General features: G+C 34.5%; 1 protein-coding gene across 2 annotated transcripts in view; it reads left to right on the top strand.

The window, feature by feature from the left end:
- TRAP1 (TNF receptor associated protein 1) overlaps nt 1-24,003 on the top strand; it is an 82,474-nt gene extending 58,471 nt beyond the window's left edge. For both annotated transcript variants that reach the window (XM_074279988.1, XM_074279989.1), the window contains exons 7-18: nt 4,827-4,936; nt 5,848-5,921; nt 10,000-10,155; nt 11,374-11,494; nt 12,002-12,071; nt 13,472-13,619; nt 15,973-16,158; nt 17,253-17,391; nt 18,012-18,097; nt 19,570-19,715; nt 23,082-23,154; nt 23,608-24,003. In XM_074279988.1, the coding sequence (XP_074136089.1) occupies nt 4,827-4,936; nt 5,848-5,921; nt 10,000-10,155; nt 11,374-11,494; nt 12,002-12,071; nt 13,472-13,619; nt 15,973-16,158; nt 17,253-17,391; nt 18,012-18,097; nt 19,570-19,715; nt 23,082-23,154; nt 23,608-23,709 (1,411 nt within the window). In that variant the 3' untranslated portion in view covers nt 23,710-24,003. The remainder of the gene's footprint in view (nt 1-4,826; nt 4,937-5,847; nt 5,922-9,999; nt 10,156-11,373; nt 11,495-12,001; nt 12,072-13,471; nt 13,620-15,972; nt 16,159-17,252; nt 17,392-18,011; nt 18,098-19,569; nt 19,716-23,081; nt 23,155-23,607) is intronic.

The following is a 24,003-nucleotide window of genomic DNA, read 5'->3' as shown; positions in this document are numbered from 1 at the left end:
GTTGTTAATTCCAGTAGGAGATCTGGGCTGAAAACTGATAAGAATCTAAGCTTGGAAAGCTTGGCTCCTGAAGCCCTCATCAAGAATCCTGATCTGATCAGCTCAGGCTGTCCCAGCCCCCATCAAGATACCCAATATAACAGCTTCCCACAACCAAGGTCTTTGCAGATGGCCCTAGGTAGCTTGAGATCTCTGTCACTCTCAGCTCCCAGGATCCTTCTACCCAATGAGAAAGCATTCTCAGTGCCAAAACTCCATTTCCCACTAGAAACTGATTTCTATCCAACAATAAACTTTCATTTTGCAACTAATAATTCGGGAATGAGTGAATTCTTTGACTCCTAAACGTGCAGCTGATTTAAAGGGGATATTTAACAACTCTCTTATTGCCTCTGACTTCTTGACCACCAGGAACTGAGACCATTCAAACTGAATCAATACTATGAATAAATCACTTAGTAGAGTTTATTAAATGTTTACAGAATCTCAGTCACTGTGCTAAGTGATGGGAATAGAAAGAATGGCAAAGACAGTCCCTGCCCTCTTAAGAGCTTACCATCTAATGGGGAAATTTAACACATACAAAGAAGCTGACTTGGGGTGGGGAGGTTATGATGTGAAGCCCTACAGCTGGTGTCAGAAATGATCTGAGGAGATATAGTTACAAAGTTGAAGATTTCATATTTCAGAATGAGTTCAGAAGCTGGATTATAGAAAGTTAAGAAGAGCAAGATCAGATGGTCAGCATCTTTTAATTCTAAGTTTATTTCTTGATTTTTTTTTTTAACATCAAATTTTTCTTTTTTCTGGCCCTTTGATGATCATTTTTGAGCTGTACTGAATTTTGCCTGATCTTTTTGCATGTCATTTATTCAGTTGAGGATGTCTCTTAAGATATCTTGTGTAAGCTTCCTTTTGTACTTCATTTGCTTTAGGTTACTATAAAAAATTGTTTTTTATGTGGAAGCATTTTTTTGTTAATTATTTTAAAATTATGATAGGTTTTTCTTTTCTTTTTTAACTGCTTTTTTCTCATAATAGTTTCTTTTCTGGGATGGGGTTTGGCGAGGGGTATGAGAAGCTTAGCTTCCTTTGAACATCTTAACTAACATCTTGGATTAAGTCTTTCCTTCTGAGGGCTTTTTGATAGTAAAAAGAGAAATTAAGTCTATTAAGTTTAAACTTCAGCTCCAATTTCCTTTTTCCAAAGACTTTCTTCATTTTATTTTTCCCAACCTACATAATTTCCTTTTCTATCATGGCCTCCGGGTTTCCTTCTTTCATTTTTGTCATAGACCATAATCCTTTTTAGATTTTTCTGATATGGTATTTGGAAGACAACAAGTCTGCAGCATTCTCCTCAGTTTCCAGTGTCTCCCCCTTGAGATATTGACATTTGTTTAGAAGAAAATTTCCATTGGTACCTTATATTTTTTTCTTACATTCCTCACAGTCACCCCCACCAATCTTCCACATAGCTTATAATGTTTTTTAAAATATTTTTTAAAAGGTGGGCAAAACTAACCATAATCATAAAAGTCTGATACCTATGCAAAAAAGAAAGAAGAAATTCTTAATCATTTGCAGCTTTCACTTTGTATTTTGGTGTTCTTATTGTTATTCTTCATTTGGTATAATTCCCTGGTTCTTTTTACTTTGTATTGTTTCACTTAGTTTTCCCATCCTTCTTTATATTTTTATTCATTATTTCTAAGACCACGATGATATATCTCATCACATTTATATATCCACAGTTTATTTATCCAGTATTTTCCAGTATATGGACATCTTATTTTGTTTCTAATTTCTTAGCTACTACAAAAAAGGGCTACTATAAATTTTTTGGCATACACAAAATTTTTTTTTTCCATTCTTTTATCCTCATAAGATAGTTGTTTACGGACTCTGTGTCTAAGAGTGTGAACAGTTTTATTACTTTCTTCATAAATTTCCAAAGATGTCCTCTAAGAAAGGAGTGTTTTTCTGTTGTTTTTCCCTTCCCTCAAAATAATTCTGAGTGGGTAGAATTTCTCTTATTTTTATTCCTTTATATCATATCTAACACTAATACCAGCAAACCTACAGTTTAAAGGAAATACTAAATACATATATATTCAGTTATTTATAACTATGAAAACTGCCACTGTTACAAATTTCCAATGTTTATTTTATGAAAATAAAACCAAGTTAATACTTAGGCATCCTATCAGAGTACCCTTTTCTGGTTCTCCCTATTCTTCACATATTTTTGCAGAAAGTTTTTCCAGTTGATTTTCTTTTCTTCATTAGAGGCATAAGACCTGGAAGGAAGAGCATAAAAAACACTAGATAGGACCAGAGATGTCCAGTTTATACTAGGAAAGTCAATTGTTAAAAATTTTCAGTGAGAGCATATCCACCCTGGAAGCTGGTAAATGCTACAAATCAGGACTTGTTTTGTCTGGACAAACAACCAACTTGAGCCAGGTTGAAAAACAATTGGGAAGTATATAACAAAATAAATGAAAATACAATAGAATATTTGGTATTATTAATATGTGGTTTTCCAAGTCAACATGCTACCTGTAGAGATTCTTACCTAATGTTTAGTGATCCCATTTCTATAAGTTTAACACCAATGGTCTTGACTTAAAGAAAGTAGAAAAATGTCAGTAATACAGATTAAAGTTAAAAATATAATGTGTGTATGTGTGTGTATTTTTGTTTTGAATGAAGAGCCAATTGTTAAATGCTTATTTACCCTGGTAGGCCTCAGGAAAGTAATTAGAATCTTTACAAAGTATTCAATATTATGTTAGCCTTCCAAAATACCTCCTTGTTAGAGCAATAAGCAATCACTAGTGTTTCCTAGATCAGAGTAGCAATTGTTCGTGCTTTAAATTTTTCTTTAATAAAAAGAGGAAGACAAGATCTTTTTTTTTGTTGTTAATTTTTAAAATTAATTTACTTAATGTTTGTCCCATGTACATTAAAAACAATTCTTTTATACTTTTTTTTAAGGATGTAAGCTTTTAAACTTTATTTTATTATTATTATTAAAGCTTTTTATTTACAAAGCATATTGCATAGATTAATTTTTCCAACATTCACCTTTGCATAACCTTTTGTTCAAAATTTTTCCCTCCTTCCCCTTACCCCCTCCCCTAGCTGGCAGGTAGTCTAATACATGTTAAATATGTTGAATGCTAGATCCAATATATGTATACATATTTCTACAGTTATCTTGTTGCACAAGAAAAATCAGACCAAGAAGGAAGAAAAAGAAAAACTGAGAAAGAAAACAAAATTCAAGCAAATAATAGAGGGTGAGAATGCTATGTTGTAGTCCACACTTTGTTACTGCGGTTCTCTCTCTGGGTGTAGATGGCTCTCTTCATCACTGCACAAGTGGAACTGGTTTGAATCATCTCAATCTTGAAGAGAGCCACGAAAGAAAAAGGATCTTAAAGGTGGAAAGGGACCCACATGTGTAAAAATGTTTGTGGCAGCCTTTTGTCTAGTCGCAAGAAATTGGAAGCTGGATGGATACCTATTAATTGGAAAATGGCTGGATAAGTTATGATATATGAATGTTATGGAATATTATTGTTCTATAAGAAATGACTAGCAGGATGATTTTAGAGAGCCCTGGAGAGGCTTACGTGAACTGATGCTAAGTGAAATGAGTAGAACCAGGAGAATATTGTTCATGGCAACAAGATTGTACCACAATCAATTCTGATGGAATTGGCTCTCTTCAACAGTGAGATGATTTAGGCCAGTTCCAATGTCTTGTGATGAAGAGAGCCATCTGCACTCAGAGAGAGGAATGGAAGAATTGACTGAGGGCCACAATGTAGCATTTTCACTTTTTTCTCTCTTTTTTTTTTTTTTTTCTCTTTTTGATCTGATTCTTCTTGTGCGGCAAGATAATGTATAAATACATATATCTAATTGGATTTACATATATTTTTACCATGTTTAACATATGTTGTATTACTTGCCATCTAGGAGAGGGAATGGAAAAAAGCAGGAAAATTTGAATACAAAGTTTTGCAAGCGCCTGTGGTGAAAAATTATCCTTGCATATGTTTTGAAAATGAAAAGCTTCAATTTAAAAAAAGATTAAAAATAATAATAACAATAAGAGGAAGAGGAAGAGAACAAGCATTTTAATTGTCTACTATAAGCCAGGCATTGTGTTAAGTGGGTTACAAATAATCTCACTTGATCCTGACAACAACACTGGGAGGTAGGTGTTAGTATTATCTCCATTTTATAATTGAGGAAATTTAAGACAGACAGAGGTTAAACAAGTTGCTCAGAGTTTTAGTTAGCAAGTGTCTGAGGCTGATTTTGACCTCAGATCTTTCTGATTCCAGGCCCAGAACTCTGCCCATTGGACTACCAGTTGCCAGTAAATAAGAGTTGTATACATATCTGTAAGTGCAAGTATTAGTGGCCTCATTTTACAGAATAGGAAATCAAGACTGGGAGAAGGTAACTGATTGGTTTCCCATACATTGTTCTAGCTGTTGAGGGTCAGAGCCAGGACGTCAGGCACTGTGTGGAATGAATGTTCTTTCCTGGACAGTATGCTCACTGCTACACTGTAGTTTTCATGAAGTGAATGGTATCATCTTGGTTACATGAGTGTGTATAAGAGGAAAAACTGTAATCAAGCAAATGGCTGTCATTATTCCTTACTCTAGCTGGTCATTTAGGATCTGTACTTAGTTTTTGCCTAGCATTTGAAAATGTTCTCAGGTAAAGTAACTGATTTTTTTGTTGTGAAGATTTATTTGTACTTATATAGCATTATTTTTTTCCCTGGTTTTTCTTCTTAGCTCTGGAGTATTTGAAATTGCAGAAGCTTCAGGTGTTAGAACTGGAACCAAAATAATCATTCACCTTAAATCAGATTGTAAAGAGTTTGCTAATGAAGACCGGGTCCGAGGTGAGTAGAGAAGGAAGGACTTTTTTGCTTTTTGCCTGGCCTCTTTCTTCACAGCTAGACCTGATTTGTAGTGAATCTCAGTATCTATCTCCCATGATCTTCCCTTTCTGCTGTCCCACAGAAACATCTGACTTGAGGTGGGACATGAATGAAGAGTAGTGGTACTCTCCTATAAGGGACCTTTGATGAAAATCCCAGTATCCTTTTGAAGAGTAACATAAGGGGAAAAGATATAGATAGGGACCAATAACAATACATGTATGTATAAAGAGGAAAATCCTTTTGAGTGGGTTGGTATTATAATAATCATAACGTAGTAAAAGTTTACATTTGTATTTTGCAATTTTAAAAAGCATTTTTCTCTTCATAACCCTGAGAAGTAGGTAGATTCAGCAAGGATCCAAACTCAGTTCTTCTGAGTACAAACTCATAGCCCTTTGTGCTACATTGCCCTGTGTCCGATAAAGCTTTCTGGATGGTTTCATGGTTGCCGTATGGTCAGAGTTTTCATTTAAATCTTATAAAAAGACATTATTTGGAAGCAGAGGATTTTTTGATCCCATTTCTTTTACAGCTTTCTATGTTCTGTACATGTTCTTATTTTGAAATTTTCCATTTGAAATCTTCCCTGCTCATGCAGTTGTTTACTTTTGCTCACACAGACACAATCAGCCACATGCCCTTCAAATCCACTTCCTTGATTTTCATAAGATCCATTTCATCCCCAGTACAGACTTAGATCACAATGGAGGAGTTGTTGTAGCCAACATTCTAGTGATAAATCCCATTGCCTTTAGCTGGTTAATTCATTCAGCAGGATCCCAAACTTGTTTTCTTACTCTTAGTTGTAATCTAATGATTAATGAATAATGAATAATATTTTTATTTTGTGTTGTTGTTTTTTTTTCCAGAGGTAGTGACAAAATACAGTAACTTTGTTAGCTTTCCCCTTTACCTAAATGGAAAACGCATCAATACATTACAGGTAAGACTTAGTCAAAGATCTCAGAAATATATTAAGTATGAGGTCTTGGGAACAAATAGCCAGCAGGAAGGATCTATGGAAGTTGTGAATAACAACGAAAGAATCCAATAACCAGTCCAACTCTCATCTGCACAGAAATCTGCTCTTCAAATTCCTCAAATAAATGACTACATCATCCTCACTTGAAAACAGAAATCCATGCATCAACAAGTATTTATTAAATGCTTAGTATGTGCTGTTGATGCACAGGAGTAAACAAAGATAAAGCAAAAACAGCTCTCATCCTCAAGGGATATACATCTAATTGGGGTGAAATAGAACAGCATGTACATTAGACTATTTAAATGAGAAAGAATTGATGGAAGGTAACCTTAGAGAGAATGATAGTGAGGGAAGCAACAAGAATGGTGAATGGCGTCCTAGTCAAGTTGGCTTGAGCCGAGTCTTAAAGCAAGCCGAAGATTTTAAGCCCCAGAGATTGGGAAGAAGGATCTTTCAGATATGATTAACAGCTGATGCAGAGGCCTGAAGATGGGAGATATGGTGTCCTATTTGAGGAGCAACAAGTATCCTCTGGGGCTAAATCCTAAGAGTATTTTAAAGGGAATGGACTGTAACATTAGAAAGATATAAAGTGTCATAGTTGGGAAGAGCTTTAAATGACCAAAATCTCTAGAATGTAGTCATGGAGGTAATAAAAAAAACCCTGAAATTGATTGAATATAGGAGTTATATTGTCAGACTTCACTTTAAAAAAAATCATTTTGGTGGAGAACAGATTGGAATGGAAAAAGTCTTGAGGTGTAGGGATTCCATTTAAGAGATAATTTAAGTAGTCTGGGCAAAAAAAAATAATTATATAAAGCTTAACTAGTCTGATGGCTTTGTAATTGTATGTAAGAAGTCATAGAGAAAGAAATTGGGGTAGCTAGATGGCACAGTGGATAGAGCACCAGGCCTTAAGTCAGGAGGATCTGAGTTCAAATCTGGCCTCAGACACTTAACACTTCCTGGCTATGTGACCTGGGCAAGTCACTTTATCCCAATTGCCTCAGTTTAAAAAAAAAAAAAAATTACAAGTTTTGGCAACTGATTAGATCTGTGTGGTAAGCAAGAAAAAGGTACAGCACTCCCTTTCAAACCTGGATGACTTGGAGTAGAGGAGAAAAAGGAAGTACACCAAATGTAGATTATTTTCTTAAAGAGTAACTGAGAAAGTGAAGAAAACTATAGAATGAAAGATGGGAAGAGTAGAATTTAGTGAGGTGGTTTTTTTTGTATGTGATTGTGATGTTAAATGTGCACATTTGTAGCAAAAGAACTAGTAGATAGGGAAGAGATATGAAGAATGCAGAGGACTTACTTGTCTGATGCTAAGGTTGGTGCTGGGAAAATTGGGAATAATTCAGGTTTGGGATTTGGCATTATGATCAGTGATAAACTTTATGTTTTAATAGTATTTTATATTTCCCAATTATATGTAAAGACAATTGTAAAATTCATTTAAAATTTTTTTGAGTTCCAAATTTTTCCTTCCTTCCTCATCTTCTTTAAGACAGTAAACAGTTTTATATCGGTTAAATATGTGTAATAATGTAAAACCTACATTCATATTAGCCATGTTGTAAAAGACCAAAAGACCAAAAAACAAAGACAGTGTAAAAATGGTATGGTTCAGTCTACATTTATACTCCATTACTTCTTTCTTTGAATGCTGATATTTTTTCATCATGAGTCCTTGGGAATTGTCTTAGATCATTGTATTGCTGAGAACTAAGAGAACTAAGTTATTCATAGTTGATCATCATATATTTTTGTTGTTACTGTGTATAATGTTCTCCTGATTCTGCTTACTTCATTTCTCTGAAATCAGCCTATTTGTCACTTCTTATAGAATGATAGTATTTCATTACATTCATAAGCCACAATTTGTTCAGCAAATCTCCAATTTATGAGAATTCTTTTAATTTCCAATTCTTTGCCACCACAACAAAGCTACTATAAATATTTTTGTACAACTAGGTCTTTCTCTTCTTATCTCTTTGGGTTACATACTTAGTAAAGGTATTACTAGATCAAAGGGTATGCACCCTTTTTGTTCCAAATTGCTCTCCAGAATGGTTGAAAGTGATAGACTTTATTATTATTTTTAAAAAGTTATTTATTTTTAATACACATTGCTTTATGAATCATGTTGGGAGAGAAAATTCAGAGCAAAGGGGAAAAACCATGGGAGAGAAAAACAAACAAAAAAAGAAGTGAACATAGCATATGTTGATTTACATTCAGTCTCCATAGTTCTTTTTTTGGATTCAAATGGCATATTCTATTCAAAATCTGTTGAGATTGCTTTGGATCACTGAACCACTGAGAAGAACCAAGTCTTTCATAGTTGATAGTGATAGACTTTAAAAGATTCACAGAGGAGTTTCTGTTTGATCCTAGAGGCAATAAGGAGTCACTACAGTTTGAGTAGGGGAGTGACAGATATGTGCCTAAGGAAAATCATTGGCAGGTATCCATATGTAGAATAGTGTAGAGTAAAGAGAGATTTTAGGCAAGAATACTTTTTAGATGATCATTGCAATAGTCTTATCAAGTGATGAGGACTTGAAGTAAATAAGATGGTAGCCATGTAGGACGTGTTGTGAAGATAGAAACAGTGAGATTTGATAACTGGACGCAATAAATTTATTATAAACATAAAATTAATATGGATTTTTAAAATGGCAAGCAACTAGAAATTTTTTTGTGTACAGAAGTAACATGATCAGATCTGCACTTACAGAAAATCAAACTAGTTCAGCAAAAACTGGCCTTTCTCTTTTTATCTCACTGCCTTTGCTCTGGTCTTCTTTAGTAGAATAAACTTTTGCCTCACTTTCTTATAAAATCCCTTTTTTTCATTAAGACACAATGCCAGCACCAATTTCTACCTGAAGCCTTTCTACATTCCCCCAAACATTAGTGTCCTTCCTCCCTAGCCTCTTCGTATAATTATCTCTATTTTGTATTTAGTATTATATAAGCATTTTTGGTCATTGTATGCCTAATTCCGTGCATAGTGTCTGCTGTGTAGTAAGTACTTACTGATTGATGTTCTTAGGTTTGGCCCACTATTCTAAGTTCTTATTTTTTAAGGTCTATGCCAGCTTTGTGTTGTCTGCAGATGTGGTAAGCATGGCTCCATTACATCCCCAGTACTTGGCAGATAGAAGATCCTTAACAGGATCATAAATCTGGACCTGGAAGAAACTTCAGAGGTCGCCCAATCCTACTCTCTCATTTTGTAAATAATGAAACTCAAGCCCAGGGAAAACACAAGAAATATGCATCAGAGGCAGGGTTTCAGTTTAGAAACTGACTACAGTTAATATTTTTTCCACTGTACTACAGTGATTGATGACCTGCCTTCAATTTAAACCATTATGTATTTTTTAAAAGTTGGCATAGGGAGAAGGAGAGATCCCTGGGGCATTATACTACAGACTTTCCTACAAGTTAACATTGACAGATAAATGATTATTTTGGGTCATTCATTTTTATTGAAATGAAGTTTTCTCAAAGATTTCTTAAATGGTGGTTTATTGTGAACCCCATCACTCTAGCCAAGTTTTTCCTCTTAATGTTTGAGATCTTTGTCTTATTTCCTTCATCAATTTGAAGCAAAATACTTGCTTCCAAATCCATTTATTCTCTTGTTTTCATCCTATTTCTATTATAATCTTGTGCGTGTGTGTGTAAGATCTCAAAATATATCACTTCCAAAAGTAATGCATAGATAGGCCAGAGAATGAGGACTGTTGATTCTGACTTTTTTTTCATGCCTCCCCATAAACACTCAGTCTATTTTATACATCCTCTATAAGAGCTTGGAAAAAGAATGAGTTCTCCTCTGATTGATTTGCTAAGTCAAATACTATAAGAAATCCAGACCCTGAGCATCATTTTCTTAACTAGAGTTAACACCATAGATGTTGATTCACTAAAAAATTAAGTTAGATATGCTTGTTTACATTTACTTGATAGAAAGAAGCATTTTAAATGGATTGCCTTCCCAATTTATCTCTTTTTGCAGGCACTTTGGACGATGGACTCTAAAGACATTAGTGAGTGGCAACATGAGGAATTCTACCGTTACATTGCCCAAGCTTATGATAAGCCCCGATATACTCTTCACTACAAGACTGATGCCCCACTTAACATACGGAGTATCTTCTATGTGCCAGAAACAGTGAGATACTCATACTTTGATTTTAAGTCTTAGTGGATGTGATGAGACTACAGAATGGAAAAGAATGCACAGTACATTTCTTTACTTAAGGAATAAACGTTCCACAGTTGCTTTCAATGTGGAAATCCCTTAGTTGTGACCAAATGAAGAACAAGGACAAAAAAAGCTAAATAACTTTCCAGCAGTGGCAGCACCTTACCTTCTTCATCATGAATAATTCCTTATTCACAAATAGAATTTAGGAGTTACATCTAAAAGAAAAATATGTTTGTGGGTGGATTGTAAATATAGAAGAACTCCCACATGTGGGTCAGAGACACTTTGAAATTTTTGAGATTATATTTTTCAGGAGAGATAGATAAAAGTCCAGCCATATAGCACTCTAGGCCTAAATCTATTTTGGGCTAATAATGTGACTCAAAGATACCCCTTGTGGGTCGCAGCTGCCATCTATGAGATACTTTTTCCTCTAGTTGCCATTGTGCAGGAATGCAATGCTTGTTTTGAGCTCCTGACAGCAGGACAAAGAGATAGTAAAAAGAGAGAAGGCAAGGGTGGGAATAGAGTATAAAAAGATTGAAAAAATACCATTAAATACTACAAGATGCTATTATTTTATTATGAAGTATTAGTTTACTTGTAAAATAAAACTCCCTGTTTTTAAAATTTTAAATTCTATTTAACATTTAGCAGAATCTGTTTCACATTGAGTAAGACCCTGAATGGGTTGAGGGTGAGGGTGAAGGCATGGCAGGAGAAAAGAGGAAGTGGGAGGAGCAAATACCTTCCTTCACAGTTTTGTCCTGGCCTAGCTCTGAACTCCAGTATTATTTTATACAGTTTCTTATTTCCAGTTAAAATCAATATCTTGATGACTTCCATTGGCTTTTTTAAAAATAGATTTTTATTGATCTTTTATTTTTAAATCATCTTAATTTCTGTCTCCTCCCAGAGCCATTCCTTATAACAAGTAATTGGTTTCAGAAAAAAAATCAGCAAAATTATTCATTATATTGAAAAAATATGTCATATTTGATATTCTCCACCTGCTAAACTTCTCACCACCCCATTGTGTCTTCTCATGTCAAATCTCTTCTGGGGGAGTTAAGTTTCTTTTTTATGATTTTGCAAGAGTCATCTTTGTTTTGTAGTTCTTTTCTATTTACATTGAAATAGTCATCCCACTGGCTTTTAATACTTTTTCTTCCTGTTCTACAGAAGCCATCCATGTTTGATGTTAGTCGGGAGCTGGGCTCTAGTGTTGCACTCTATAGCCGTAAAGTTCTGATCCAGACCAAAGCTTCTGACATCCTGCCCAAGTGGCTGCGCTTCCTGCGAGGTGTGAAGGCTAGACTTCTTTGCTTCCTTCCTTAGAAATGGTGCAACTTGGCCACATGTATGAATGATATGTGATGGCTAATGTCTATGTTGAAATTATGCTCAGGGAAATTCATTTACAAAAATAATTCAGTTAGTCTTTGTGTCTAAGACTATTTTAAATAAGTGACCACAGACAGATTTCTACCTTTTCTTATATGGCAGATCTCTTTTTTATTATCTGTGGATTTTAATCTCAAAAAAATACAAAAAATGTGCTTGGAAGAACACAAAGAAAAATTGTCTCCCATTATCTTTTCTTCTCTTTTACTTACCTACTACCCTGAGCTGAGCTCATTTTTAGTATTAGCTGGGAAAATGAAAGAAATAACTTGGCTCAGTTACAGAAAGACTGTGACAGCAGTAAGAATAATTTGGTGGATGAATATGAATAGAGAATTTGTAGGTCAGAGACAGACTTTTGAGAGAGTTAACTTTATTTTGGATTTTGTTTTGTTTTTTATACAAGGTGTTGTGGACAGTGAGGATATTCCTTTGAATCTCAGTCGGGAGCTTCTTCAAGAAAGTGCCCTCATCCGGTAAGCATGTGTGTTAGATGAGGAAACATTGCATTTAAAAATGAGGTCTCCAAGCTAGTGTGTTTGTCCTCTTACCAAGTTTCAAGTTGTCAGCTGAGAAAATAAGGACTCCGGAAATACACTATTTTAGATGTCACATTCACAAGTAAATCACAAGATTCAAATACACCATCACCTTTTCATCCAAAACTATATTGAGGTAGTCCTTTGAAGAAAGGACTCAACTGAATCTTTTCATCTTTTCATTAACGTCTGTATCAGGAAAGATCTTACGTCCAAAATGTGAGAGGAGATAGAAAGGCTTGAAATGTTGTAGAATATTGGTTAATGGTATTATTTTGATCCAGTATGACTCCATGTAAAGTCAATGAGGAGTTAAAATCTGGAAGGCTTCTTGTAGACTCATAGCCCTGAGAACTGTTGTGGGGCAGTGTAGATTTCTGTCTTTTAGTCTCTTGTTTCCAATAGCCTGGACTAGCAATACGATATAAGGGAGGAAAATGGGGAAAAGAGTGACAATGTGAAAAAAGTATAGAGGAGATAATCTTTTCATTTTCCTTTTATATATTCTTGTTCATTTTGTTGCTCCATATTATTTTGGTACAGTAGACTCTTACAATAAATGCCTAACAATCAATCCATTGCTTAGAGAGAAAGATGCTTCTTTTGACATTGACAATGTTACTAACAGTAAGCATTGTAATTGACCAGTGTTTTACTGACTCTACAAGTTGATGTTCTTTATAAAATTGTCATTGTACATATTGTTCTTTTGTTTCTGCTTTTCTGTTGTATATCACTCCATACAAGTCTTCCCAGCTTATTCACATTGATCATTCCTATAATGTGTTAATATTCCATTGCACATATGTGCTATTCCCCCATTCACAATTGTTTAGCACATTTATTTTTTATTGTCACAAATCATGCTATGTTAGAGACTTTTTTTGTGCATTTAGATCTTTTCTTGCTATGATTGCTTGGGATATTTTCCTTTAGTGGAAGCTTTAGGTCAAAGAGTATGAATAGTTTGGTAAGTTTTATTGTACTGTTTTCCAGTTCAGAATTTAATCATCAGCAAACTAGTATTCATCTCTTACTATGGCATTGCCAATGGTGTATTTTTCCTTTTTTTTTTTTAGCATATTTGCTAGTTTGGTCAATGCCAGGTAAATATTCTTAAGATTATGTTAATTTGCATTTCTCTTATTGGTTTTAACATTTCTTTTTGGTGATTATTCATAATTTTAGAAATTTATTACTTTGCTCTGTGTGCAGAACACAGGACTGAGAAATGTTCCAATCTATACTTTCAAGGAATTCTGTAGGAAAATGTTTGAAATTAATGTTTTATCATAATAGAAATTAATGTTTTATTATGATAATGTTTCATTCTCCAGAAAACTCAGAGATGTTTTACAACAGAGGCTGATAAAATTTTTCGTTGACCAGAGCAAAAAAGACCCTGAGAAATATGCCAAGTTCTTTGAAGATTATGGGTTGTTTATGAGAGAGGGAATTGTCACTATTGCCGAACAGGAAGTCAAGGTAAGAGCTTTACTTATCTTAGATCTTGAGGCTTCATTGAGGCAAAGCAAATTTCTGGAAAAAATAGGAAGGGATTACTGCTAGGAATTAAGGATTCTGGACTGGATTATAAGGCAGTGATTTTCTGACATCTTATCCACTATGTAGTGTTAACAGGACACTCCCAACTTATCAGAAGGGATAATCCTAATCATGCAAAATTTTTTAGCATCATTAGCAATATCACCATCAGACTTTTCAGGAAGGATTAGTCAATTAGCAAGGAATTTATTCATTAAGTACCTACACTGTGCCAGTCATAGTGAATGTAGAAAGACAGTTACCAAAATGTTTTTGCTCTCAAGGAATTTGTATTCTATTGGGAAAAACAATATATGCACAGAAAATAAAAATATATATTATATTATTATAAAGATGTTTCATTTGTTTTGATTATCAGTGCTCCTTTCCATGATTCTTATTTTTTTCTTACCAAGACTTGAGTTTTGCACTAGAGAGATTTTGGAGGGAGATATAGCCCTCTCTCTCTCATACTCATAAATTGATATTGTGGATTTGCTGGCTCTAGTCACCTGAGATACCCTGATTAACTTGACCAAGTAGGGACCTGAAATCCTAGGTTTGGGCATCCCATTCTCTCCCTGTGTTCACAGACACTGTCTCCAGCCTCATTTTCCCTTTTTGTTTTGTTGGTTGCTTTTTTTAAAATGCATTTTTATTGATATCCTAAGGTTTTTATACCATCTTTTTTTTTTTTTTTTTTTTTTTTTTTTTTTTGCCAGTATATCCCTTTCCCTTCTTCCTTACAGAAACCATCCCTTCTGATAAAGAACAGTATTGAAAAGTCTGATATCATATGCAGTGGTCCACAATTCTAGTCTTCTCCCTCTGCAAATAAGGAACGTGCAGAAATGCCCTGTGGCTTTGCTTAAGGGTCAAGTTTGAGCATTATAATTTTAACAGATTAATTTGTATTATGTCTGTATTGTTGTAATAATATGCATTTCTTGATTCTGCTTCATTTTGTATTGTTTCATTTAAGTTTTTTCATGGTTTTTTGTATTCATCAAAGCTATCATTTCTTAATGTGTAGTGAATTGTTTCGTTATATTCCTGTGTCAGAATTTGTTTATATATGCCTCAGTGGGTACCCACTTTGTTTCTAGTGCTTTGCTGTTACAAAAAGCACTGCTATAATTATGTTGATGTGTCCCTTTACTCTAAGTTCTGGTAATCCTTGCTTTCTTTGGAAGGTATAAACAGGTTCATATTTTTAATCCCTTCTATAATATGTGTATAATGTGTTACACCTTATTACGGTGGGATTTCTTAATAACAACTGGATGGACTTTGGTTTCCTGTTTCCATACCATCTGTCTAATTTGGGTCTGTAAAAAAGTTAATTTTTAGAGAATAGGAATTCAGTAGAAGAGTCCTCAGTCCAGGAGGTAGGACTGAGTCATACTAGTAGAAAATCTCTGGTTGGAAGCAACCACATTTCTTATGCAAGGATGCCCAAATTAGTTGAATACATTATAACTATTTTAAGACATGACCAGCCAACCCACTTCATTTTGGAATTATATCAATCCAAATAACTTCTGTTCCCTCTCTGATTCCTATGTTTATTTGGATGAGCTGATTTCCTAGTTCCTTTGTGTTTTTTTTGTTTTGTTTTGTTTTTTTTGCTTTGTTTTCCTACTATTTCACACCATGTGCTTCTTGAAGTTATTTGATCAGAAATTTCAGTCTATTTAAAGGGACCTTAAACTGCTTGCTGGCATGTCCTCTTAACTAGGAATTGACTTCAGGTCAGAACTGTCCTTACTGTAGAATATATATTAGTTCCAAGGTCCTGAACCACCTGTGATAGACCCAAGGGAGGTCATAGAAACATCTTGGTAATTAGTTGCCTTGTCATTACCTTCTTCCCATTAATAAGAAACTTCAGATCTAATACAGAAGATTACATGACTGAAGTACCCTCTCTAGTTTCAGTAGATACCTGTCTCATAATTTTTGAGCTGAAAGAAACCCTAGAAGTTATTTGACTTAATGCCCTATTTTATATGAGGAAACAGACCATATGGTTAAGTATTTGTCCATAATTTGTTGGTAGAGGTTAATGTAAAATTCAAATATCTACTTACCAGGAAGCACTTTTTACACTATGGAAAAATATTTAAGGCTTGATTTGGGATGAGAGGTTGAGGGGTGTCATTTGCTACATGAACAAACTAGTGCAAAATAACCTCTTTAACTAATAGTTTTTTAGGGTCATTTTATAGTCCTGAGAAATCCAGCCTAATTCATCTTGGAATTAATCCCTGAAATCTCTTACCTCTATTTCTAGGAGGACATTGCAAAGCTCTTGCGTTATGAGTCATCGGCTCTGCCTGCTGGCCAGTTGACCAGCCTTGTGGAATATGCCAGTCGAATGCGGGCTGGTACCAGGAACATCTACTACCTGTGTACCCCCAACCGACATCTGGCTGAAAATTCACCGTATTATGAAGCCATGAAGCAGAAGAATATGGAAGTAGGTGAACTGTCATAGTCCTGTGTGCTTACCTGAATAGCAACTAAGGGAAGCCTGCAATTAACCCTTTTTCATATAAAGTTAAAGTTGCCAGGATAGGATCCGAAACGAGAAGCAGAGTCACTCACTCATTATTTAACAGTCACCATGACTTGTAAGATTGGAAGTGTACAGTACCTTAACAGCATTTTAGTTCAATTCCCTTATTCTGAAGAAGAGGAAAATGAGACACAGAATGATTAAGTAACCTACCTAGAGTCTTTAAGACTAATAAGTGAAGTGGAATTTGAACTAAGATCTTTTGTGATTCCAAATCCAATACTTTTCCATTGTGTCAGCTGCCTTCCCATGGTCCAACTTTAATCATTCATTATCTTTATCCTCCCCATTGCTTTTGTTCACCTCTGAGCTGCCTCAATTTCCTGCTACCTGTGTTCTTTTATTCTTTCTCCCAGATATCCAATGTATTAGAGTTATGTGAGATTAAGGTTTTTAAACATAATCTTAAATGAATTGTATATATTTTCCTTCTATATTATAAATAAATAATATATTTATCCAGGAAATATATTTCATATTCTGTAGTCTCCAAGCTAATTATAATGTTGCTGCTACTGTGTTGAATATTAACAGATAAATGAATGATTTATATCAAAGAAAACTGATTAAGACCCTGAAAGAGGATTTGCTTTGGTTAATATTTTATCCTTGCTCATATTGTCTTTATACAAAGGAAATTATAATGAAATATTTTAATAGAATTCATGTAGATTTTAAGAACTAACAGGTACTTTAGAGACCATCTGGTCCATTTCCTACCTATATCTGTAAGTGATAGGGATTTTACAAATAGTTCCAGATACTATACCTAGTATCTTAACATAGTGAGACTCTTTCCATGTTATAAACCATTTCTAAAAACAATTCCAAATAATCTGTAACTTTCCCCCCAGTATATTATAGGCCATCCCTAACTAGGAAATTCAGTGGTTTCTTTTTTTTTTTTTTCCTTATTTTTATTCACTATACTCATTGTTATTCTACCAGCAGCTGGTAACTTTGGGTCTATATAAATGCTATCTGACTCTTCACAGGTGCTCTTCTGCTATGAGCAGTTTGATGAATTGACCTTACTGCACCTCCGAGAGTTTGACAAGAAAAAGCTGATTTCTGTGGAAACTGATATTGTTGTTGATCACTACAAAGAGGAGAAATTTGAAGAAAGTTCTCAAGGTGGGCTTCCTACATATTTACAGATCCCCATTTTCCCACTAGTAGGTAGTAGCATAGCAGCACATCCTGCCATGGCAACCCATCTTTCCTAATTACTTAGTCCTTGTTTTTATTTAAATGGGGGAGGGTAGATGTTACAATAAATTAAAGCATCAGACTAGCTATAGTATACAGTCTTTTACTTAGGATTCTTTACTATTTTACATATTAGTGAATTTAGTGCATTTAAAAAAAATTAATTATGTAATGTTCACAGTGGTTCACAGAAATTGATTGACTTAGGAACCTGACTCCTTGAAATTGAACAAGCTTCCTATTCTTATTTTAAAAATTATACTTTGGTTATTTCAATAATATCATCTGGACTTTTTTCAAGATCCTAGATGACAAGTATCTTTTCTATTTGTCTTTCTAAGGTTTTAAATAAATAAGTCTTAGTGCATTTTTTTTTTTCTCCTGTAATCATAGAGCCAATTCAAGTATCAAGCCCATTGGTGTTTTGCAGTGAAATTTTGGTTTCCACTGGAGAAGTGTACCTGGATATAAACTAAAAATCCAGGCATTTGTAGGAAATGTCAGTTAAAGAGAGAGCTTAGTTTCTAGTTTTCTTTCTGTTCTAGCTACTGAACGTCTGTCAGAGAAAGAGGCAGAAGATCTGACAGCTTGGATAAGAAATGCACTGGGTACTCGGATCACCAATGTTAAGGTGAGGCTGCCCTTGGTATTTGAGGCTGAAGGTACACAAAGAGAAAGGCAGGGAGAGCAAGAGTGTTGTGGGTGGGAGCATGAGGAGGAGGATGTGGGTGTGTGTTCATGGCTCTCTGCCCTATTACTATTCAGGAAAAATTAAATAGACTTTCCTCTCAGCTCATATACTAAAACAAATAATCTTGACATAGCCAAACATACAGAATACACAGTGGGACAGTTATGTACAAATTACAGCAAATAGCTATCTATTCATAGAACATTTAATATTGTCTCATATCATATCTCAAGTTATGTTATGTATGATTGTCTTCAAAGGAAAAATAGTGAATCTCCACATTTTTCTCCTATTTTGTGGAAAAAAAGCTTTGTAAAGAAGGTAGGAACCTAAGCAGACTCATAAAGTAGGAGACTTAAAGTTCCTGGTAGACTGTGAAAAAGGAATCTTTTTAGCTTCCAATATTTGAGTTACAACTCTTCACAGAATACTGAAAGAGGAATACTACGTGAGCTACTGTAGGAAGATAGAAAAGAATTAAGGTACAAACCCTGTTCTCAATAAATTTAAAGCTCCTTGAAAGTCTAAACAGAAATACAGAACTTAATAAACACAGGAATTTAAGAACATTCACCAAGAAATACAAATAAAAATTAATATAGGGTGGACCAAATGAAGATATGATTAAGTGTTGATGGGCTATAGAGGAAAAGAGGATACAGTCTAAATGAAGTCGAACCAGGTTTTGGAGAATGAGAAGAGGCATGGATTGAACAGTGAGTGAGAGAGCATTCTTGGCAGAGGCATGCAAATGAAAACATCCAGTCAGGAAAAGATAATTAAATTAACTTCTCTCAACTTTTATCTTTTAAGTAAATTAAGAATAAGTAAAATTTGTAGGGTAGGCAAAGTGTACCAGAGTTTGATGAAGCACCTTGAATACTGGACTGATTTTGTATCTTATGTAATGGTGGCCATAATAGTACATTATACATCCTTGAAGAAGGAAGGAATATGATGAAAATGGAGCTTGATTATTTTAGCTGTTGTGAGAGATTATTCTAGCAGATGTGTTTAGCATGAAATGGTGAGAAGGGAGAATTTAAGGCAAAAACATGAAATAAACTGATGCAACCACCAATGAAAGGTAACGGCAGAATGACTGAACCGTAGGTAACAGAAGTGGGGAATAATTTCAATCAAGATTTTGTAAACTCTCCCTCAGCACACATGAAATTCCCTAAACATGTGCTTCTTCTCATAAGGATAATTGCTCAGGTTTTCAATTATTACTTTTACAATTGGTGAATAATTGAGAGGGAAGCTAACTAAGGTTTGTAAAAATATATTTCTTCAGAAGAAGAGTTAAGGGTTAATCATATCTAATCGTCAAAGAAGAATTTGAACATTCATTCACCTTATTTAAATTCTGGTGTCCTTTTCTGTGTCTTCTCATCACACTTGGTTTTCAGGTGACTCTTCGCTTAGACACGCACCCTGCCATGATTACAGTGTTGGAGATGGGGGCTGCCAGGCATTTCCTGCGCATGCAGCAGTTGGCCAAAACCAATGAGGAGCGGGCCCAGATTCTACAGCCCACCCTTGAAATCAATACCAGGTACAGCTGACTATGCCTAGGGGTTCAGTCAGTATCATTACCCTGTAATAAATAGTCATTTAAACTGCTAGTAAATTATCAGGCTAATTTTTAGTTAATAACATGTCTTCCTTTGTATCATCATGGAGCAAGAACGTTTTGTCATGTTTGTTAAAAAAAAAAAAACAGGCTTAATATTGAGAAGCAGGAAAGGTGAGGCAGTGTCAGGGGTAATTAGGGTCTCAGGTCATTGGAGGGAAGGAATTGGGTGTGTAGATCCAGCCAAGAGGCCAGGGTATGCCATAGCAGCAGGACTGGCATTAATCTTAAATTTGTCACCAGTGCCCCTTCCTTGGCCTAATGGCTAGGTAGCAGGATTTTTAGTTTGACTTTTGTAATCCACAAGGCATAATAAATACTTCATAACATTGATATGTAGACAGCCTGACTCTGAGCTCTGGAATAGAGTATGAGGAGTAGTATAGAAAGTATTATAGAAAATTCATACCAAAAAAATTAATTCTCTGAATAATCAAGGAGTTAGGAATAGAATATGTATTATAATAGGAACTTATGTTTATAATCAAGAAGAAGGCATAGTGATCAAATAAAATACTATATTCTTGCTCCATTGGCTCAGTATAAAAATGTCATCTGCAAGGGTGCTAAGGAGGATGACTTACCTTGAATACAAAATAAGTTAGAAAAAATAGAAATTAATCACTATACAGAGGACCTCTTAGAAGCCTTAAAATTTTTTTATAGCATATATCTATGAAAACTTTCCAACCTATATAGATAATCCACTTATTTTCCTTATAATTTATTTTAATTCTCTCATTGCTAATTTTAAATATTTATTTATATTTGATAAGTTGAATCTCAGTTTTTAATAATAACTCAATAAGGAAAAAAAACATTGAATTAATGTATTTATAACAACTTTCTTGAAATGTTGCTTTTCGGTAGTTTCTTTTATTTTTAGATATAAATAGGGATTAAGATAAAAGGTAGACTTCCAGTCTACCTGTGTGAGATACTGAAATTTTATAACTAGTTAAATCTTTCTCTTTGTACACAGGAATTAACTTTAAGTATAGCCCTAGCCCTTAATGACCCTCCAAAAGCACTCTTAAAAGAATAGCAACTGATGGGTTGTTTTCTGCTTATAGCAAAGTTGAGGAAACTAGATGATAATTTTGATCATAAAATAATTTTGAATACTGTACTACATTTATATAAGTAGTTTCATTTGAAAAAGAAAACTAAAGTTTATTTTCACATAACTCCTTAACAGTTCTGAGGAAATGATATTCTATTCTGTGTGATTTAAAATTTTCTATTTTTTGTATCCAAACACATAGTGGCAAAAAGCTCCTTTCATCAGACATCTCATTTCCCTTAAACATTGGTCCTTTTTCTTCTTTGACTCCCTTCTTCGTCCTGATATAGGATGATTTTTGAGATCCTCTTAGGCTTTGGATATATGACCCTATGGTTCTTTAGAATTTGCTCTCAAAATCTAACATGCTTATCAAGATTATGCTTAACTTTATTCTGTCACAAGTTGGAGCCCCATCATTTTCACTCATAGCAACCTGTTAGTAATATTCAGAACAAAATTTTGCCTTGTCCTTCACCTCTTAAAGGAAAAAAATAATTATTAGAAAGCCAAGGAAAGAGAGAAAGAGAGAGACAAAGATTGCTGTAGCAAATGTCTGGATAAGTGAAGTCTCTCCTTACTTATTTCTGTGTAGGACTTGTGATCTATTTCCCAAAAATGTCTCTTTACTCTGTTTATTCAGATGGTCTACTCTATAGGATACTATAGTGAAAAGTTCCCTGTTTTTGCCTCCATTCAATTTTACCCAAATAATTGGTTCTATCATGTCTTCCTACTCTAGATGCTGATTTTCCTCAAGATACATGTCCTTCTCTTTCTTTTATCCATTCGTTTTTTCTGAGTATCATGTACCAAAATTCCTGCCATAGATTTCACCTCACCAACTTTGTAACACTTGGGAGGTCAAATTTGCCTCTTTACACTAGGACCTTTAAGAAGCTCATCTTTCTTGTTGCCTAAGCTTTTTTAAAATTAATTTTATAATTATAACATTTTTTGACAGTACATATGCATAGGTAATTTTTTACAACATTATCCCTTGTACTCCCTTCTATTCCGAATTTTCCTCTCCTTCCCATGTCCATCCCCTCTCCTAGATGATGCCTAAGCTTTGAATATCTGTGTCTAGACAAAATGGATTTGAGGCTTTGGATTTTACTTCTGGTTCCTTTTCTTGAATTTTATCATTAACTTTTGGTTTTCTGACCTGCTATTCTTTCATTTTAGCTGCTCTTTGTAGCTGGCAAGGCTTTTCTGTCCCTGAAATAACATCTTCATTGTCTTAGTGCTTGAAATCCCACTACTAGGGATTCAAAATATGCTGGATTTTTGACAGCTTTTCAGTGTTCAGGATTTTTCCATTGAAATAAAAACTCTAGAAAAGGTAATGTTTCAAGCTTTTGTCACTTAAAACTTTAGTAGTGATTATTTGGCAACTACCTGACCTCATACTGGGGACAGTTTGAAAGGGTATGGTTTTATTGAGTACCAGGAACAGTAAATAAGGGCAAAGACTAAACAATTTTATCTCTCCAGTCTTGATTAGGAAAAGAGTATAGGACTTGGGGAGGGAGATCTTAGTGGAAGCCTTTTCCTGTTCTCTAAGGACTGTTTGAGGTACTTGTCTTTCCTGAGTTCAGTGATGAGATTATTAATTTTTGTTTTTTATTTCATCTTTCTTTGTTCTAATCATCATTGATCCAGACATTGCTAGCTGTAAAGTACTAATTGTTTCCATAAAATTCATGAACTTAATAGAGCTAGCTCATCATGCATTATGTTTCCCAGTTGGGTACTCGAGTACCCTGGGTAGGATTGCTTTTAGGTTCATTCTGCATATTTATCTTTCCCTCCCTTTGGAGCATTTCTGCCCATCAGGAAGTTTCTAGAAGAAGAAAGTAATGAACACAAAACAACTCACCAAGAACTTCTGGAAATTATTGGAAAACTGATCATTACTTTAATTGACTTGTTGTATATAGATATACTCCACTTTAAATAAACCATATATGAAAATCCATATTTTCAAAGCAGATCAATTAGAAACATTTACCTTACAAAATGATTATTGATTTTATCAAGGATTCATGATAGGATTATTTTAAATAGTGAGCTCCTTTAGTACAATTTTAAAAATCCTTCCTGTATATCATTGTTTAAAATAAAGTGCATCAATTGTATAAGAGCAATATGCTATTTTCCAAGCATTGTTACAATAATAGCTGGTTTCAGAAACATTCTCATCACAGTGACCTATATTGCAGGCATCCTCTGATCAAGAAGCTGAATCAGTTGAGAGAGGGTCAACCTGACCTCGCCCAGCTATTGATTGATCAGGTGGGTATCTTTTTGGGGAAGAATGGTTTTCAGCACCTTTGAGAAAGAAACTCCATCTCAGTTCTCTTTTTATTGTGGTTCTGGAGCTTTTCCAGCTTATTGTAGAAAATAACCTTAAAAACAAAAACAACTCAGTAGATTTGAGGAGTTTTAGCTGCTGCTGAGACATTTGTACTTTCCCCTTAAATCTCATTTTGAGAAAGAAGATCCACTCTTTTTATCTTTTATCAGTCAAGAGAAAAATGTTTTCTTGACATCTTTGTTTATATTTAGAATAGGAATGAGAGACTTGCCTTCTTTGCACTCCTGGTTTAGAAAAGCCTTATCTTCTTGTGACAGCTGAACCAGAGCCCTGGAGTCTGTAAATGCTAAGGATTCCTGGCTCATTGTGGCTTTTTCTTTTTTCCTAATACATATTGATAATTATTTCTTCTCTTTTCCTTTGCTTTGCAGATATATGAGAATGCCATGATAGCAGCAGGACTCAATGATGACCCTAGACCAATGGTGGGTCGTTTGAATGAACTTCTCACTAAAGTTCTTGAAAAATACTGACCAGTAGTTTTCAAAAGACAGAAATCTTTTTCTGACCAATTCTAAGAGTTCTTTAAGGAACTGAATTAGTTTTGAATTTATGGAGCATCAGAAGTTGTGTTCTTACATAGCTGGGGTGATGAATGGAAACATGTATAATTTGTAGTTCCTCTGACCTGTCATAAAAGTAACAAGAAATCTTCCTTTTATGTAAAATCAGACTTGAACTGTGAAGAATTGTATATGCAAAGAGAGTATCAGAGATACAAACCTCTTTTGTCTCATTCAAGGAAATTAAAGTGTTTTTTAAAACCC

This window comes from Sminthopsis crassicaudata, chromosome 1 (genome assembly GCF_048593235.1).
Source record: "Sminthopsis crassicaudata isolate SCR6 chromosome 1, ASM4859323v1, whole genome shotgun sequence".
NCBI lineage: Eukaryota > Metazoa > Chordata > Mammalia > Dasyuromorphia > Dasyuridae > Sminthopsis > Sminthopsis crassicaudata.
This window is presented reverse-complemented; position numbering and strand designations above follow the sequence as displayed.